At 32.7% G+C, this 19,599-nt stretch overlaps 3 protein-coding genes across 5 annotated transcripts in view; 2 read left to right on the top strand and 1 right to left on the bottom strand.

Annotated features, from left to right (window-relative positions):
- Positions 1-19,599, bottom strand: part of LOC129798121 (protein phosphatase 1B) — a 46,952-nt gene that overhangs the window by 26,255 nt on the left and 1,098 nt on the right. The window lies entirely within an intron of this gene.
- On the top strand, positions 12,339-19,430 carry LOC129798128 (uncharacterized). Of its 2 annotated transcripts, XM_055841117.1 has the most exons (5): positions 12,339-12,642; positions 16,919-16,992; positions 17,081-17,181; positions 18,478-18,622; positions 19,206-19,430. In XM_055841117.1, exons 2-5 carry the CDS (start codon positions 16,950-16,952, stop codon positions 19,319-19,321), a joined length of 405 nt encoding a protein of 134 aa, XP_055697092.1. In that variant the 5' UTR covers positions 12,339-12,642; positions 16,919-16,949; the 3' UTR covers positions 19,322-19,430. The 2 variants fall into 2 exon arrangements, 1 of the variants encoding a protein (XP_055697092.1); XR_008751385.1 differs by lacking the exons at positions 12,339-12,642; positions 16,919-16,992; positions 17,081-17,181 and adding an exon at positions 18,686-18,731 and having other exon boundaries at positions 18,082-18,622.
- LOC129799519 (uncharacterized) lies at positions 14,938-15,845 on the top strand. The gene has a single exon (XM_055843470.1). It carries the CDS (start codon positions 14,964-14,966, stop codon positions 15,843-15,845), a length of 882 nt encoding a protein of 293 aa, XP_055699445.1. The 5' UTR covers positions 14,938-14,963.

Here is a 19,599-nt window from a genome sequence, read left to right as displayed (position 1 = left end):
AATAGAGAAGTCTCCATAGATGCCATAGATAGATCTATTGGCCTTGCAATGGACAGATAAATCTTCTTATAGGATACCACACTTCAACTTCAATGTGTTCCATTTCATAAAAAAAACACTAGGAAGACTGGGAAAATTTTTCGAGGAGCGCACGTGAAACAAAACAAAATAATTTCGTGAGGTTATGGCGAATAACCATATGACACACCAAATGACGGCAATGTTACCAGATGAACATTCGAATGCATGAAATTCTAAGATTCGAAGGCAACGTATGGGTGGTTTTGCAACTTATCCACCACCCACAAATATGGTATCCTTCTTGAGGAAAACTATGTTGACGAATATCATCCCTAATTAACTCACTATTACCTACAATAGTAGCTTCGTTCAAAAAATCATTTTAAACATTACAAAAACACATGTTTAATTGAACATTAAAACAAAGTTTTGAGTTCATTTTTAATTTCTGCTATAAATCCTAGAAACGAAGGACTAAGACCTCTATTTTAAGAGATAGTACGTAGTTTATAATAAGATAGCTAATATTTAGTAGAAAACTGTATGTCGTTGAGGAAAAATATAAGAAATTTACAATATTCGAAGGCATGAACGTTCGAAGGGAGAGTACTTTCCCCTACACATTAGAAGAGAAAAGAAAAAAACATCAATAGATGATGGATTGGAATTCACAGCAAGTTTTTATGCTTGTTGCACTCGCGCTCTCTCTCTCTCTATGCAACATTTGCCAATTTTATGTTGCACATTAGAAAAATATTCACACTCACTCAGTGAAAGATGTTTGTCACAAAGTGAAGAGAGGACTCTTGAGAGGAAGTCTCTGGGTTGTCACGACAAGAAGCCCACCATTTAGTGAAAAGTGTGACATCTTTTTCGGTTAACGTACGAGGGGGTCGAGGTTGATTGCGTGTCTTTTGATATGGAGGGCGCCCTCAAATATTTGCAGCATTATAAATAAATCGATATGCAGTATAAAGTTAATTGTCTTCTAATCGATCACGCTTCAAACTTAAACACTTTCTCTCTCTCTCCTCTATTCACCGACAAGTGCTGATATTTGTGTGAAGTACACGCGGGAGGGAAGAAAATATTGTAGCTCAGATTATTCAGACCATTTGCCTTCATTTACCATTTACAGTCCCCCATCTTCGCATTTCCATCGCGCTTTTCTCTCATACAATTTTTCCTTATTGATATAGTGATTGCTTTGAGACAAAGAAACTCGTGTTATTGCTAGATTCTTGGAAATATAAAAGTGAAGAATAGTTTTTCCAAAGTTTTCATCTGATCCACTGAATCTTTTGCCCTAGACACACTTACGATTTAAGCCGAGAGACGACTTAGTGGAAAATGATGGAAATGATGTCTAACCATTATTTGGAATATAATTACGCTAAGCCGTCTCTCGGCTAATCCCCAGATCTGTCGAGGCCCTTAGATTCATACTGAGTTAAAGATTTCCCCAGCAAGAGAAAATGAGTTCGATGAAATCTTGAATGCAGACGTTTGTTACGAATCTCCTCTAATTTTTCTAAGAGATTTTTTTGCAGCTAGGGGCAGGTGGGTCTACTTTGAGCCGTGGGGCTATATTGTTATACTATTTTTCGCATATTTCTAAAGGAAATTGGGTTTTAATACGATATAATTTGGAGACAAAACAACTGTGAATCTAAATAAAATACTTCAAATTATAGGCCCATAAGCTTATTACCTGTATTTGGAAAAATTTTCGAAAAAGTGATCTACAGAAACATTAATAATTTTGTAAACAACAACAATATTTTGTTAAACGAACAGTTCGGTTTCCGACCTGGACACTCCACTAATCACCAACTGCTTAGAATCACTAAAGAAATCAAATCTATATTAAACTCCAAGACCTCAACTGGACTTATTGCATTTGATTTGGAGAAAGCCTTTGACTCCGTGTGGCATGATGGCCTTCTAAAATGAACATTTTCAAATTTCCTATAAATTTTATAAAAATTATTGAATCGTATCTTTACAACTTAAAGCATTTGTACAAATTAATTCTGGGAAGTCCTCCTTGTGCTCTTTAGATTATGGTGTCCCTCAAGGAAGGAATACTCCTGTAAAAATAGCATTATATGCTGATGACACAGTTTTTTACTACTCTAATACAAATCCAGATGTATATATCAACAAGTTATCAAATGCTTGTGCTCAGTACATTGATTATTGTTCTTATTGGCCAATTAAAATTAACATGGATCAATCTCAATCTCATTTACGACCAGAAGAGCTAAAAAACGTCTTCCAAATTCACCCATTCGGATTAAATCCATGGAAATAAAATGGACTAAAGAAATTAAATATCTTGGTATGATTTTGGATCCTAAACTAACGTTCAAAGATCATATTAACTATATTATAAATAAGTCATTAAAGGCACTCAAAATACTTTACCCTTTGATCAATAGAAAATCGAAACTCTCCACTCCCAATAAAAAGTTATTATATATTGCTATTGTACGCAGTATCCTTCTGTACGGTTGTCCCATTTGGGAAGTCTGTGCTAGAACGCACAAAAAGAAGCTTCAAATTATTTAAAATAAATTCTTAAAAATTATCTACAAGAAATCATGGGACTTCTCTACAATCAAACTTCATGAGATTGCCAAAACTCCTCTTTTGCAAAACCAAATTTCTAAGATTAAAGATAACTTTCTTCTGCAATGCAAAACCTTCGACCACTCGATTGTAAGTCAATTAGCACTTTAAACAGTATCATTTGTATAAAATACATATCTGTCTCGCATTAAATCAGTAAGCACCATATTACCTTGTGCTTAATTTATTTTTCTTAATCTTTTATTTCTTAATATAATTCAAATATTCTAATGTATTAAAGTTAAAGCAAATCAATGATTTGGAACACTTACAATGTAATAATTTTGTAAATGTACAAAAAGTAGCTCAATAAAATATTCTATATATAAATAAAATACTTTAAAGGACCAGCTTCATTTAGTAATAGGCGAAAAATCCTATAACAATGTAACCCCACAGCTCAAAGTAGCCCCACCTCTCCCTATTGCAAATAGAATGTATATTATAGCACAAATTCTGGCTTCGAACACTTCATATTTTTCCTATTATTCCTTTGATGAATTTGAACTAATTTTATCAGGTAATGTGTAACTTAAGATTAGCTATTAAAATATGCCACAATTAAGTCAGATTCATTAAAGAAATGTGAAAAAATACTAATTGTTCGAACCCTGAGAGAAATCCGAAAAGTTAAAATAACATTCCCGAAATGTTAATTTTACCCTGCATTATTGATCCAAAATCGGTGTAAATATGACCTTTTTGAGGTGTATTAGAGGTTAAATGTACCCTTTTTCATGTTAATTTTGCCCTTAATAAGGTGTAAAATTAACATTAAAAATGTTGATATATTTTTACACCTGAAAGGTGTTAAATTTTTGAGGAAAAAATGTTAATCGCACCCTCTTTTTTCTCAGTGAAGCCTGAATCCCCTACTTTGGTCAGTAAGATCACTGAGAAAAAAAGAGGGTGCGATTAACTCTTGTTTTCCTCATAACTTTAACACTTTTTAGGTGTAAAAATATATCAACATTTTTAATGTTAATTTTACACCTGTTTAAGGGTAAAATTAACATGGAAAAGGGTAAATTTAACCCCAAATACACCTAAAAAGAGTAATATTTACACCGATTTCGGATCAATAATGCAGGGTAAAATTAACATTTCCGGAATGTTATTTTAACGTTTTAGGATTTCTCTCAGTGATATTTTATATTGTCTACTAAGTAACAAAAGATTCATCAGAAATCGCTGCAAATTGCTAAGATCGTTCATAAATTCTTGATATTTCATTTGCCAAAAATATTCCACAATTTTTATGATTTTCATACATTAAAAATTAATGATTTCTACTGAACATTGTAAATGTTTGTGAATTCCTACTGGCGGCTTATACCGGCTTCAGACTGGAGGTTTAGCTCAGTTCCCAAAGGCCTCAAAAATCTTAATAAATCTTCAGTCCCGGAATTATGCACATTTTCGGGACCGAAAAAACACGTGAAATTGCATTATGCATCGAAACAATTTACATACCCGCAGGCGATTTCTTTTTAATGAATTTGCTTAAAAATTTTAATTATCTGTTGCTTATTATCAAACAATTTTGTTAATTTTTTTAAAAATCTAAAGTGCATCATTTGCCCTTAGTAGTCAATCCAAATCAACAATTTTCTCAAAAATCTTGCCTGATAAGGAATTAGAGGATTTAAGCCATATGGCTAAGCCTCAGGTCTGAAGCCCGTATTACGAAATGCTCTTAAGTCTAATAAGCCATAAAAAAAGTTCGTAAAAGTTTGTACTTTTTCACAAACATTTTTCGTAACATTACCACTGACGAGCATTTTTCGTTCTTATACACACATTTTTGTTTCTCTGACAAAACTTTACGAACAAATGACAAAATTTTACAAACATTGCTTTATGTTTTTACGAACATTTATGAGCAAATGTTTGTAAAAGAACAAAAAAAGCTCGTCAAGTAATCATGTAACAATGTTTGTGAAAAATTACGAACTTTTACAAACTTTTTGGTGGATTATGCGATTTACGAGTCATTCGTAAGTCCCCAGAATGAATTCACAAACATTTTGTAACAAATTTACGGAATATTTTTTTCTGAGTAATCTGCTGCATCTTAATATTTATCTTGACTTAAGTATGGTCTCAGAAAACAAACATAATTGCAAACTTTGTAATAAACAGTTCCGTATTTGTTCAGTTCCAATAATTTGATGTTTAACAATTTCCCCTAAAGGTTTAATCATATATTTTAATGGAGACAATGCAATTATTAAAAGGCAGCATAAAAAAATTTAAACGAGCCTCGATAGATAAAAATTCTAAATGATATGTGAATTCTAAGAACATTTTGCTAGAATATTTATTTTCCTATTCTTCATAAAATTCTCAAATTCCCAAAATCATTAGATCAATTACAATTTGAAATCGGTATTGCTTCCACGGAACTTAATCAAGAGATAAACCACACATTATCTACTTTTTATTTATTTACGCTTTCCCTCTAAAAATAATTGCTCGTAAGAAATTTATCAGATAATGGACTTCAATCTAGAATAAAAAAATCCAAATAGAAATAAATCCTTAAAGTTTTTATAATTAAGCATAATTCATTTAATTCAATTATTTGGTTCTGTAATTTTTTTGGCCCAATCGCGTTCTCTAATTGGCTAGTTTTGAATGCTGAACAATTATGGTGGAATTGGTAAATTATTATTTAGTTTAGAATTAAGAAATATTTCCCACTTTTTCATCACTAAAGATGTACAAATTTAAATAAAGAATTTGTAAGTCACAGAAAGGATCCATAAATCTGATTTTAATTAAAAAGAAAGCTCACAAATTGATTTAGGACAATTTTCCAGAAAAAAAATCAAGTAAGAACTTATTGCTAGCACAAACTTCCTTGAATAAAGTTCAAATTGACTTGGCTACTTAAAAAGTAAATTCCAGGTAACTGTCAGTTTAATGAACTTGATAACATTGCAAACAACATGAAAATTAATCGATGGTTTCGTGTTATCTTTAAGAACCAACTGTGGATGGGGGATATAGTGGGAAGATTCTTCTTAGAAATTACCACTTTATCGACAAACCCAAATTCCAGTTAAAAATAAAAGAAAATCATAACAGTTAGCTTCCAAAGAACAATTTGTCATTAGTAGACGACAAAAACGGTTAACTGTGACAGCAACACGTGTCTTCACTGAGAAAGAGTAATGTGTACATTGTAGAAATCTTTTTTAACAAAATACGGAATTAATACGTTTTGATTGAAATTTTCTTGATGCGTTTCTTTGTGGTAGATAGAAATCTAGATTTAAATCTATCTATCTATCTATCTTCTTTGTGGTAAGTTAGCGAAAATCACGGCCAAATATTAAATGAGAAGATGAAGATTTCCTATTCAAACACTAAAACCTAATGCACACTATCATTGGTTTGCTTTCTTACGTTTATCGCTCTAAAGTTACACAAAAATATAAATTCCATAATTTCTAGAATAATTCGAAGTGTTAATCTTTAAATAGATCTTTAAAGCCTGACTTGTATCATTCTATAGATATATTTATTTTTAATATTGCCAAATTTCTTTAACCATTTAAGGACGAATGGGACACCAATGTCCCAAAAACAAATAGTTTGTGGCAATATTGAAATAGATAAAGAACCGCATTGATAAGTTTGACCTGCGAAATCATTCATTTAAACCAATTTGACCTAAATCTTTTACACAAAATTAAGGGAGATAATCGTGTAAAATGTTTTACTTTAAAAATAGTATTTTTATGTTTTATTAAGCATCTTCTTTGTTTCAGAAATTGAGGATCTACTTCTTGTCAGTCAAGACGGTCAAGAAGTAGGGGAGACTGGGGCAAAAAGTCACAAAACGGATAATTTATTTTTTTGCAAGCTACTCGAGCGCTTCAAAAATTTCTAATTAGCGCAGTTTTATAGGAAATTTACCGCCCTACAACTTTGTGAAAGTAATTTTCCTCTATTTTGTAAGGAAATACGTTTATCGAGCCAATTTCTGAAAGGTAACTTTGTGACCATTCTCAAAAATGCTGGGAGCAAATAGTACCAGACATTGGGTATTATCATATTTTGATTCGCTTTATTACAGGCTTCCGTAAATTAAAAAAAAATACCTAGAGGACGTATTTTCATAGAAAATTTATTTATCTACACAGTAAAAAATTGTGTGAGAAATAAAGTTGTGTATTTGAAAAGTTGTGTAAATTCACAATCAATATGGTTGTAAATTGTAAAATTACTATCATAGTGGTGGTACGATACTAACATAATGCTAGTAAAATTATGTATTGTGTAAGGAAATTTGTGTATTGGAAAATTTGTGTGAGAACTGTCAAAATTCCATTGTTTACTATTGCAATTTTTCTAAGATTTCAGATAGATTTTGCATTTTTAACTGCCTAATTGTCTTCTGGAATCATTCATTGGATTCTTAAAATGTGCCTCAGTCGTGAAAAATGAGGAATAATTATGTAATAACAGAAAACAGAGGAAGCGTCATGTAAATTAGAAAAATTGACGATGCAACTCTTGGACATTTGCTGAAGAGAAGTAAGCAAGTCGGTAGCGCAGGCAGAAAACACGAGACCATCAACGCAAAGATTATGGGTTCAAGTCTCAGACTCTCTCTTATTTTTTTTCCTTTTTTTATTCTTTTTTTCTTTTTTTTTTCTTAGTTTAATACCGAGACATATCACAGATAATACAAATAAACCGAACAAAATTGCTCTACAATCAAAATTATAGACAGGAAGCCATTTTATAAAATTGAAAATACACAACTTTGCCAATACACAACATTTCCAATACACAAAATTTACAACCATAGCGCTCGTGCAAAAATTACCAATCGTAGTGGTTGTAAATTTTTTTACTGTGTACAGCTTTGTAAAACAGCGTTTTCTCTGCGAGAAAACGAGAAAAGCGCTTTTCAAGCTATTTTAGAAAAAACACACAAAAGACTGCAAATCGTTTGACCAATGCAAACAAAAAGCGGCGAGACATGATAATGACGTTTCGCCGTGAGACATCAAAAATTGCTTCGCTTTTTTGTTACTTTTTGCTCTATACCTTTTGTTACTTTTTACCCCAAGTGTGGCCACTTTTAATAAAAGTATTTCTGGAGAAAAGAACTTTTGTAAAATTCTAAAAAAGATAGCGGATTCGTATTCAAAAAATCCAAATTATTTAGAAAATATTCACCAGTGCATCAATTTTGGAAAATAAGTAGGTAATAATTGTTATTTTCTGCAAGGAAAATATTTCAAAAATAGGGCTAAAAATTTCGATATTTTTTATTTTTTAAATTCCTTGTTCGAATTCTAAGAAACTTACGACATTGAAGATGGTCTATGGAGACTATCTATAGAAAAAAAATGAGTCGCTATCTTTTTTACCTTGGAAGATATTGAATTTTGAATTTTTCGATTTGTGACTTTTTGCCCCAGTCTCACCTACCTCTGAAAAGTTTTGCCAAAAACTTCAATTTGCATTGAAAATAATGCACTTCAAACACATACCTATTATTTAAAAATTTAGTACTCTAACCGTAAGGAAACTTTTGATTCCTGAATCTGCTTAGTCTTCCCTAATTATCACTTTTTCTTAAGTATCTTAAATATCATGTGTCTTATCTTTTCTAGTGTCTTATTAAATACGATTTTTGTTATAGTTTTACTTCAGGATTTGATTAAAAACAAAAATGATGGATTAGATTTTGATAAAAAAAACAAATAAAATTGCATTTTATTTAGTACAGTTGACCTCGATAGTCAACTAATGATTTCTAGACCTGTTGACTATAGATTTGATGACTAGAAGGGGTATTGTATTATGTTTGTAGTGGATAATTAATAAATTTAACACGATAGTAGAACATTTCATTTACTAAACCCATAACTTTTACACCTTCTGGTCCAAAAGTCGTATGTTTGGGCAAAAGTTGAAGATTAAGGAATGATTTTACAGAATGTTTTTATTATTAGTAAGTATCTTAAGTGAAAATTACGATAAGAAAATGGTATCTTAAAGATTTTTTAATCACTTTTTTTCAGAAGAGCTCCGGTAGATATTTAATTGTTGAAAATTCTGATGCAATTAACGTTATTAATTCGAATTTATTTTAAACTTTTATTGTATGAAAGAAGAGATTGATAGTTGTTCTTTTTGTTATGTCATTAACTATGGCTCTAAACTTCACAAAAAAGAGTAATAAAACCAATTTTTCTCATTTTCTTCTTGATCTGAAAAATGGGTGCTTAATGGTTACAGATATCTACTTGAAGTCTTCAGATGGCCCCCTAATAAGTCAACCTGGGGATTATTATTATGACCCTCATTTCCTCCCTACCACTTCCCTTCACCCCCAAAATCGTTTTATTTTTTTTTGTGATTACAGGGAAACACGTCATACGGGATCATAGGACTTAATAAAAAAATCTTAAAACAAGTGAGAAAAGATAAGAGAACTTTCAATTGGTCAAATTGAAATATTATCTTTCTTGTGTTAAAAACATTACATTGATACACCAAAACACTGATTTAAATTTCGAAAAAGTCATACAATATTATTAGTTCAATAATAATGGAAAAGTTGACTCTATCGAAGTCAATTTGGGTCCAAGTTGACTCTATCGGAGTCCGTAGAGTAAAAAAAATAGCTGTTGACTCTATTGGAGATTGATTCTATTAAGGGTTGACTCTATCGAGGTCCCACTGTATTTAGATATTCTCAAACTAAGCTTAATTTCCAGTTTGAAATTTGTATAAAAGTTGTATTCTTATGAAAAATGAAAAGGGGAAACCTTTCTCCTGAACATTTTTTTTTAGAACATGGCTGTTCTTATGTGCTTCTGCGTTATCGACACTTATTTGTAATGGTTTGGAGGTTTTAGAACACGGCGAAGTCTGGAAATAGTCTTGACAAGAACCAACACAGAGAAAAGTCGATAGTGCAGAGAACACTACACCGAGAAAAATGTGGATGGTAAAATTTACCATCCTCCATACAAAATTCTAATGGCCGGATAGTAAAAAAGTCACCCAGCAAACGCGATATTAAATTGGACTGTCAAAAATTGTAGAATCTATCGCATGGATAGTAAATTCTAATAGCCGGATGGTAAATTCTAATATCCCCGGATATTAGATTTTACTAGCCGGATGGTAAATTTTACTGACAGGATAGTAAATTTTACTAGCCGGATATTAGAATGAAAAATGTCGGAAAAATTTATTTTTCCTTATTTTCATTGATTTTTGGCCATTGTTTGAGGGCTTGGGGCCCTTCTTGGATGATATTCTCTGTATTTCAAGCCATTTTGGTGCATGAAAATTGACGACTGCGCCGAGATTTGAACACGCGACCTTTGAGATGACAGTCCAGCATCTTCCAGCTGCGCCACGAATTGCTATAATGTATTCAAAGCATATCGGGAACCGTTGCATCGGCACCCACGATATTCCAAAATGACATTCTAACAGCAGGATGGCAAATTTTACTGGCTTGGATAGTAATTTCAATCGAAATTACTATCCTCCGTTAAAATTTACTGTCTTCCAGTTAAATTTTAACATCTAATATGCGGCCAGTAAAACTTACTTCCCGGATATTAGAATCTAAGAGAGGTCAAGGTAAAATCTAAATGAGGATAGTAGATTTTACCATCCGGCTATTAGAATTTACTATCCATAGGATAGTACATTTTAAAATGTCAAAATGGTAGATTCTAAAGGAAAGTTTCTATGGAGGATGGTATTTTCTACTATCTTTTGAGATAGTAGAATTTAAAGACACGATTTGTAGAAAATACCATCCAAATTTTTCTCGGTGTACTCACTAATTAACATAATTAACTACACAGTAAAAAAAATTAACACTATTATAGTGTTTAATTTAAAATTGTTTAATTTAAAGTTGTTGATTTTCAAGATGTTGAATTTGGAATTGTTGAATTTTTATGTGTAAATTCAAAAATTGTTGAATTCTGTTTATTGTTGAATTTTCTTTTCATTTCGAAGATTTTGATTTTTTTTGCCTTTTTAGACATTTTTATTGGTTTTTCCTGTACTCGGGATCCCCCCTAATGCGAAATGAGTACATCTGATACTCAGATCTTCACGATATACTTATTATGAATAATTTGATGTTCTATTTTTGTTTTTTTTTGTATTTCTACTTTTGCCCAATGAAAAGCATCTCGACTGAAGTATAAGTCTTAAATGGAAATTCAACAATTTTTACACAACTTTTGTTTAAAAATTCAACAAATTTGGTTGAAATACACAAGGCTTCACACTATAATAGTTTTAAAAATTATGATCAAAATACTGTTAATTTTTGATCATGTGACAAAAAATACCATAAAGTTGTGTATTTTTTCACACTATAATAATGTGTAACTGTAATCATACTATAATAGTGGTAATTTTTAGAATTTGTCAGTTTTAAATCACGAAACATTGTTGAAAATTTCTTATGATTATAACAGTGAGAAATTTTACACAGATCGCAATTAAATAATTAATTTATTCGATTTCACACTATAATAATGTTAAAATTTTACACATTTTCAAATTACACATTGTTGAAAATTTTTCAACTTTAATAGTGGTAATTATCAATCACGTTACAATAAATTACCATAATGTTGTGATTTTTTTTAAACATTTTTAAATTAAATAACTAAAATGGTCGATTTTGCACTATTATAGTAGTAAAATTTTACACATTTTTGACGTTTCCCCCTACAGCGCAGCAGGGAATTTCCTTCAAAAAAGCAATTTTTGACAAAAATTGCTCCCAATGTGTAGAGGCCATATATAAGTGTTTCTATTTGAAAACAGTAAAGTACTACAAAAATATTTAGGAGAAAGATCTACGCATATTTTAGTTTTCAGAATTAAGATATTTAGTTTAATCAGAAATTTAGAGGATTGCCTTAAAACGGCAGAAGATTTCTATGTTATTCTGAACATTGTGTTCACAATATTCGAGCTCTTAACAACATCACAGGTTGTCAGTCTTCCCGCTAGGGGAAGAAAAACCAAAAACAATTGATTTTTGAAGCACTTCAAGTTGAACTCAAAAAAATCACATTCGATTATTTCTTTTGCACTTTGCCAAGCCATTTAAGATAGCGCCAGAGTTCAAGGATATCACTAAGGAATCAGACAAAATCTAGAAAGGATACCACTACGAGCACCCTCTTTTTCTTGGTCCCTGACGCTCTTTCAGTTCAGGGGATACTTTGTTGAAGAAATGCTGTAAGTGGGTTTTTTTTTTGTTACCTCTGGCTAAAGAATGCGATGCACTCAATTTTCCTTAAATATTTTCACGCGATTATTTGCATATATATTCCCGTTATCACATACACTAAATACAATTATAACTGCCCTCCAATTTTCTTGCAATTTGCAATTTATCCATGTCAGAGCTCTCATTGCGTTGTAGATGCGTTACAGCTTGCAATTAAATAAAAAACTTTGGGTTTTTCTTCCATTTGAAAAATCACTAGGAAAATTGATGCTGAGAGGTATGGGCTTTTTTTGACGGAGTCTCTGGGGCCAGGAAAAAGTAATGACCCTATAGCCGATCGGGCGCAAAGTTTCAGAGTAACAGAAAAATCCATGGAATTTATCTTCTATTTTTCCGCGTGAGTTTCCGTGGAAAAAAATGCTAATATTCCGCTTGGAATTCTGCGGAGTTATCGGTTTGTTTTCGTGTGGATTTCCTTGAAGAAAAATCCACGGTATTTTCTTGCAACATATCTGAGACCATTCCCTGGAAATTGATTCAAAATTTCCTTTAAATATTCCGAGTACAATTTCCTTTCCATTTCCGGCTAAGAATCCATGGAATTGTACGCAAATTTTCCTTTTAATTTCTTTGAGGCCTCGAAAAAGTGAATAGAGGCCTCGAAAAAGTCACCTTTTTCAGTTCCACGCGTGCAGTGAAAGTGAAAAGTAGTGCTCCCGCAAGGAATTTACTGATTTTTGGTAAGTGCGATATCATTTTGAACCCCTTTACCTTGTGAAATGTCTCGGCAAAGAGAAGCCAAAAACTTTCTTGATAAAGATGCAGCCCGCAAAAGGAGGACAAGACAAGTCCGCAAAGATTTATTGCGCGACTATCCGGAAACATTAAATGCGCTCGAGAAAAGACTTTGTGCTGGACCACTTTCAGGGATGGGTTTTTCGCGTCTAAAAAATTCATCTGAATTGTATGTGGGTTATCGGGAGAATTTAGATACAGTCGGTGCAGTAGGATTTTGTCACCCACACGTCCCAAACCAAATATCAGCACAATCGTCCCAGTTTCAGCTGCCTGTGGTGCCTGTGATACCCAAGAATTTGGACTTTGAAAATCCGTTTGAGAATCGTCAATTTGCCTCTGTTTCCGAGATGGATTTACCGTGTCCAGGGAATTCCCCTTCAACATCCCAGTGGCGTGGGCAAAAATCAGGTGCAGTCCAAACGTCCGTCTCTTATGCAATGACTTCTGAAGCTTCCCAAATGTCTACGGCACCCCAGAATTTGGACTTTGAAAATCCGTTTGAGAATCGTCAATTTGCCTCTGTTTCCGAGATGGATTTACCGTGTCCAGGGAATTCCCCTTCAACATCCCAGTGGCGTGGGCAAAAATCAGGTGCAGTCCAAACGTCCGTCTCTTATGCAATGACTTCTGAAGCTTCCCAAATGTCTACGGCACCCCAGAATTTGGACTTTGAAAATCCGTTTGAGAATCGTCAATTTGCCTCTGTTTCCGAGATGGATTTACCGTGTCCAGGGAATTCCCCTTCAACATCCCAGTGGCGTGGGCAAAAATCAGGTGCAGTCCAAACGTCCGTCTCTTATGCAATGACTTCTGAAGCTTCCCAAATGTCTACGGCACCCCAGAATTTGGACTTTGAAAATCCGTTTGAGAATCGTCAATTTGCCTCTGTTTCCGAGATGGATTTACCGTGTCCAGGGAATTCCCCTTCAACATCCCAGTGGCGTGGGCAAAAATCAGGTGCAGTCCAAACGTCCGTCTCTTATGCAATGACTTCTGAAGCTTCCCAAATGTCTACGGCACCCCAGAATTTGGACTTTGAAAATCCGTTTGAGAATCGTCAATTTGCCTCTGTTTCCGAGATGGATTTACCGTGTCCAGGGAATTCCCCTTCAACATCCCAGTGGCGTGGGCAAAAATCAGGTGCAGTCCAAACGTCCGTCTCTTATACAATAACTTCTGAAGCTCCCCAAATGTATACAGCACCCCAGAATGTCAGTATTGAAAATCCATTGGAAAGTTGCGGTGTTCTTTTTCCGGAAGATAATTTTTCTCCCCTAATGGATTATTCCGAAGCACACCCAGGATCAGATGTCCAAGATGAATACATCAGCGGAATTTCTCCCATTGCAACCAATTGCGAACATTTCGATTTTCAAAACGAAAATGCCGGGAAAAAGGATATTGATATTAGAAAACGCTTCCAAACAATAGTCGTAGAAGAAAAATTATCAAGATCTGCTACGGAGAAAATTCTTGAACTCTTCCGGGATTTGGGTTATACAGAAATGCCAAAAACAAGAGCCACACTCATCCAGACACCACGCAATAAAATCAGTAGCAGAGAAGTTTCAAATGGGGAATATTTTCATTTCGGAATTCAAAATTTTTTTTTCAAAGTTACCCGGAAATTCACATATTAAAATGCTTGACGTTATTGTTATTAATGTAAACACGGATGGCCTTCCCTTTTTCGAGACACACAAAATTATGGCCAATTCTTGGACATATTTCTGGAGAAACCAGAATGTCTCCATTTCTTATAGGCGCGTTTGTTGGTCATGAAAATCCAAAAGATCCAAATTCGTTTCTCGCGGAATTTATTGACGAAGTAAATAAACTTATTGAGCACGGAGTTTACGTTACATCCGAAATGGTGCTCAAAGAATTTAAAATCGGTTTTTTTTGTTGTGATTCACCAGCTCGAGCTTTCATTACCGGTGTAAAAAATGTGAATGCGTTAAAAGGTTGTTTTCGTTGTGATCAAGTTGGTTATACAATTGCTCATACGACTGTTTTTCAAACTTTCATTGCTAATAAGCGCACTAATTCTTCGTTTCGTGATCGTGTTGATCCAGGACATCACAATTTTCCAACAGAAATTTCTGGAATCGAAAAAATCCCGACACTTGACATGGTGAATCAAATCGTTGTTGATCCCATGCATACGATAGATCTGGGCGTAAGTAAAAGAATTATAGAATTTATTTGCTCTGGTAAACGCATTAATTTTCGTTTGCGTCCACACGGTCTTGCGAACCTGAATATGTTTTATATCGGTTTGGCACCTTTTGTTCCTACGGATTTTAATCGTAAACCACGATCTTTTGATGATTTGTGCCATTGGAAAGCCACAGAATTTAGATTATTCGGTTTTTACACAGGATTGCTTGTTGCCCATGATTTCTTTCCGGATGAATACTATAAGCATTTTCTTTTGTACTTCTGTGCCATCCGACTAATGAGTACTTCAGATATTACACCCGAAGATATCTCTCTAGCTAGGGATTTTCTTAATAGTTTTGTTCAAGAATATGCAGATTTTTATGAACGTCGAAGTGTCACCTACAACGTTCATGCCCTACTACATCTCCCCGAAATCGTTGAGGTCTACGGGTCGCTTGACACCTTCTCAGCATATCGCTTTGAAAATTTTTTGCAACATATCAAGAGAAAAATCACGAAGAAGCATCAAATCCTACCTCAATTATATAACAGAATGGAAGAAGAGTTTGCGATCATGCCTTTAAAAACATGTGGGAATCCTTCATACTCTGATCAGTTCCGTTTGACGACTCCTTATTTTGGTGCAAACTTTGCTTACCGCACATGCATTTTTTCTACATATGAAATCACAGCAAATGAAAGAGATGGTTGTTGTGAAATTGATAATAATTTCGCAATTTCTATAGTAGGCTTTTGCGATTATGATGGTGTCAAAGGAGTAATTGGGCGCAGATATCAGGATCACAATCCGTTCTTTCTTTCACCTGTTAATTCGACTACCGTTGGCATTTATAAAGTAACCACTTTGGCTGATGATGCAGATTTTTATGCAATTTCACGTATAACAGGAAAATTCATGCGCCTTCCTCATCAAAACACAATTGTTCTTATTAAATTATTACATGAAAACATGACGGAATAATTCTATAACATAGTGGGTAGCACTTAAAGTCTTTTTCGAGCATTTGATTTTTAAAAGTAACTTGTAAGTTGGTGATGGTGGTTTCCCTTGTACTTCCAATAATTTAGATTATAATAGTAAATTTTAAGTTGATGGTTCTTTATATTATTTTCTAGCAATAAGTAAAAAGTTCATTTTTTATTGTGGTGATGGTGGTTTTCCTTAATATTTTTTTGCAATAGTTTGTATTGCGAGAAAATTTTAAGTTGATGATTCTTTATATCGCACTTCCACTATTTTAGTGTTTTTTTTAGGATTCTTTTTCAAACCCTAGTTTACAAAATGGCGTTTTTAAAATTTCCTCATATATATTGATGAAATTTTGACATTTTTGCAAAGAATCACTAATATAACGGAAGTGTTATTATTTTGTAGCAATCATTAAAAATCTAATTTTTAAGCTGGTGATAATAGATTATTTTAAATCTTTTTCTTGCGATAATTTAAAATGTAAGTAAGTAAGTAAATGTAAATGTTGCTGGTCTGGTCTGGTTTTACGCTATATATTCTCCTTAAGGTTAAGATAAAGAAAGATTAAAGTTTTATTATAATTAAACATAATTTCAGAACTATGGATTTCCATTTCTCAATATTACTTTTCAGTATTTAAAGATTAAAAAGGTATTTGCGAACAGGTTTAAAGTTAATATTAAGGGATTTTACATTTTCTTTGAAGCCTTGATATTGCAAAATTTGATAGGCTTTTTTTAAGATTGAACGAAATATTATATTTTAAATTAAAATATTTTTTAAGAATACGAATCCGTTTTGCAATACTGCGTTTAACGCTTTAAGGACGTGGGGGTAAAAATTGGTGGGGGGGTCAAAACAAAACCACTTTCTAACTTTTAAGAGCGAAACATATCTTTAGAAGACCGTAGGAAAAATTTCATTTTTGGTTCACCGGTGACCCAATCGTTCTTAAAGGGTTAAATATTTATCTCAGGTTTGAAAATACTATACCTATCATTAAGATCTTAATTTGTACTTTTACGTGAGTTATTAAATTGAGCAAATAGCTTCGCTTTTTCTAGAGTTTGTTTTTCATACCCCCACACAACAAAAATGGCCGTTGAGATGGTGGACCTCGAAATGGCTTCCTCATCAAGTAAGTAGTGTAGTACATAAAAATTGATAAAATTTCTTTACGACAATAATTTATTTAATTTATATAATTTATTTAATAATTTATTTAGCACTACGTCCTGCGAGACCAAGTTTCCCAATATTTGATATGGCGGGCCTTCTAGAGGTCAACAAGTTATGGCAGCACGATTTGACGTCAAGGAATAGACTGGTAAAAAAATTTGTATTAGAAAAAGATACAAGGATTGACGGAAGTGTCTCATGTTTATTTATCATAGAATTTTGCCTAAAATTTATTTTTATATGTGAATTATTTTTATTGTCTATCTTGTTAAATGAAACGACATTCATAATGCTAAATGAAACCTCTTTCAATAATTTAGAAAAATATAAATTACTATAGGGTAAAGTCGTCTGCCTTTGAATTCAGCAGCCTTTAAATATTTCAATTTTTCTCTTATTTCCCAAAACTAAAGTTCCAGTCTGTAAACTATACTTAATACTATTGCATATTTTTTATTAACTTTGATTAATAAACTCAAATTTTTATTCTGGGAAATAAGAGAAAAACTGAAATATTCAAAGCTGCTGCATTCAATGGCGGACGGATTAATCATTTAAGTTTATGATGCAAAAAAAATTAATTTTTAAAATGAAGTAGAAATAATAATACTGAAATTGACCTCAGATTTATTAGGTGAGATTTTTAACAATTCCTAGAGCTTAATATCTCCTAAACTAAGAGAGATATTGACTTGCGGTTTATGGCAAATATATAAAGGCCCAAAAGAATTTCTTAAAATGGCTATAACTTCGGTTCTAATTATCAGAATTTAAAAAATGAAGATATTTTAAGAAGGATAAAAAAATTCAATTTTCTGAGTTAAATATCTCAAAAACTTTTTTGTGCATCCGACTCAATTTTTAGGGTTGTAGCCGCAGATTATACCTTTCAAACAAAAAATACTTAAGTCGATCGATAACCCCTGACCCGAGCTATAAAGGGTCAATGTTCGAAAGTTAGTCGGCCTATATCTCCGGTTTTAATTAAAATTTTGACCTAAGTTTTGGGTTTTTGTCGCTACAGGTAGCGCTGCAATGGTATCAAAATTTAAATTAATTTTTCTCAAAAACGCCATTGGTCATTTTGATAAAATTTGAAAGTGGTGTAGCCTAGGCTATGAAGTTTACAAAAACTGGCGTGGGCTCGCTGTAGTTACAACAGAACGAAAGATATGAGGGATCTAATTTCAGGAAATTCAATCCGCCATAACTCCAGTTATATTTGACCGAATTTTATGAGTGAGAGCTTAAATGAAAGATCTCACAAAATGCTACAACTCTCTAAAACATTTGAACTTCGTAGGACCAACGCAAGTGGAAGAAGGGCGGCACTTCAGCTCTAAATCGAATTTGCATGCATTTCGATTTTGCTCACGTTAAGAATCTCACCTACAATAAACTGATCTAGGGTTATCACCAGCTTTATGTTCAATCGCTTTTACAGGAATTTGAATTGAAATCCCTGATAACGTCTAAAAAATGGCTTACAAGGATCTTCAATGATGATTTCCTAAATCACACCTTTTGTCTTCAGCCCAATAATGAGAAACTAAATTTAAAAGAGCAGCCTGTCATTCAGTGGTGTCTGGGTAAGTGTATTTAAAAAGATAATTTTATTATGTATTAAAGGAAAAATCTATATAAAAAATTAGGAAAACGAGACTTCTTGCTCCTCTAAGTAAAAATATGATTAAAAAGGTCAGTCAAAATAAAATATAAATACGTTATTGTTAATTAATATGCACCAAATAATTGTAATTTTTCATTGTAAGTTAATTTATTTAAAGCTTTTGTGTGATTTTGCTTACTTTTTGTGGGTGTTTTGTTATTGTATAAATGCTTATTGCCTAGAATTAATATTTTTGATCAATCAAATATGCATGTATTTTAAATATTACTGGAATGTTCAAAATATGAATGTTTCCAATCTAAAACACCCTTTGGTTAAAATTGTATGCCTTTCGCACTGGCTGTTGCTTTTTCATATGCAAAATGTAAAAAAAAAATTCCAGATCAATCATCTGCTTTTTGCTCTGTTCTTACACATTATCTGTCCTAATTTTTAATAAAACGCAAACCATTTTCATAAATTCGTTTGATTAACAATCTCTATTCTATATATACAAGCTACTCAGTCAATTCCACAGTGTAATTAATTTTAACAAATTTCAGGTTCTATCGGCGATCAAGGGGCATCATCATTGTCCCATCAATTCAAATGTGTAAAAGACAACAAACGAAAGGAAAGGAAGAGACTGGAGAAGCTAATCCAGCAACCCATGTCGTAATAGGTGGTTTGATACTTCATTGTGGAAACGGGATCCAGAAGGACCGTTAATACCTCTTGGGAATTGAATACATAGAAGAGAGTCCCTTCAAAGGTTAACTTCAGTTGCATAAAAAAAATAGATACGAATGTATTCTTTTCTTCAATGAATTGACTTTTTTGCATTTTCATTCATTAATTTTCAATTGCTTATCCCTATTGGGGTCGCGGGACTATATGAGAATTTACGGGAATTTATTTTATATATGAATTATTAAAATAAAATGAAAAACAAGTAAT

This window comes from Phlebotomus papatasi, chromosome 1 (assembly GCF_024763615.1).
Source record: "Phlebotomus papatasi isolate M1 chromosome 1, Ppap_2.1, whole genome shotgun sequence".
Lineage (NCBI taxonomy): Eukaryota > Metazoa > Arthropoda > Insecta > Diptera > Psychodidae > Phlebotomus > Phlebotomus papatasi.
This window is presented reverse-complemented; position numbering and strand designations above follow the sequence as displayed.

Coding starts and splice junctions, on each gene's coding strand:
- LOC129798128 (XM_055841117.1), top strand. CDS start 16,950: ATGGCCGTTGAGATGGTGGACCTCGAAATGGCTTCCTCATCAA. Junction 16,993..17,080: donor CGAAATGGCTTCCTCATCAA/GTAAGTAGTGTA, acceptor TAATTTATTTAG/CACTACGTCCTGCGAGACCA. Junction 17,182..18,477: donor TGACGTCAAGGAATAGACTG/GTAAAAAAATTT, acceptor TCGCTTTTACAG/GAATTTGAATTGAAATCCCT.
- LOC129799519 (XM_055843470.1), top strand. CDS start 14,964: ATGTTTTATATCGGTTTGGCACCTTTTGTTCCTACGGATTTTAATCGT.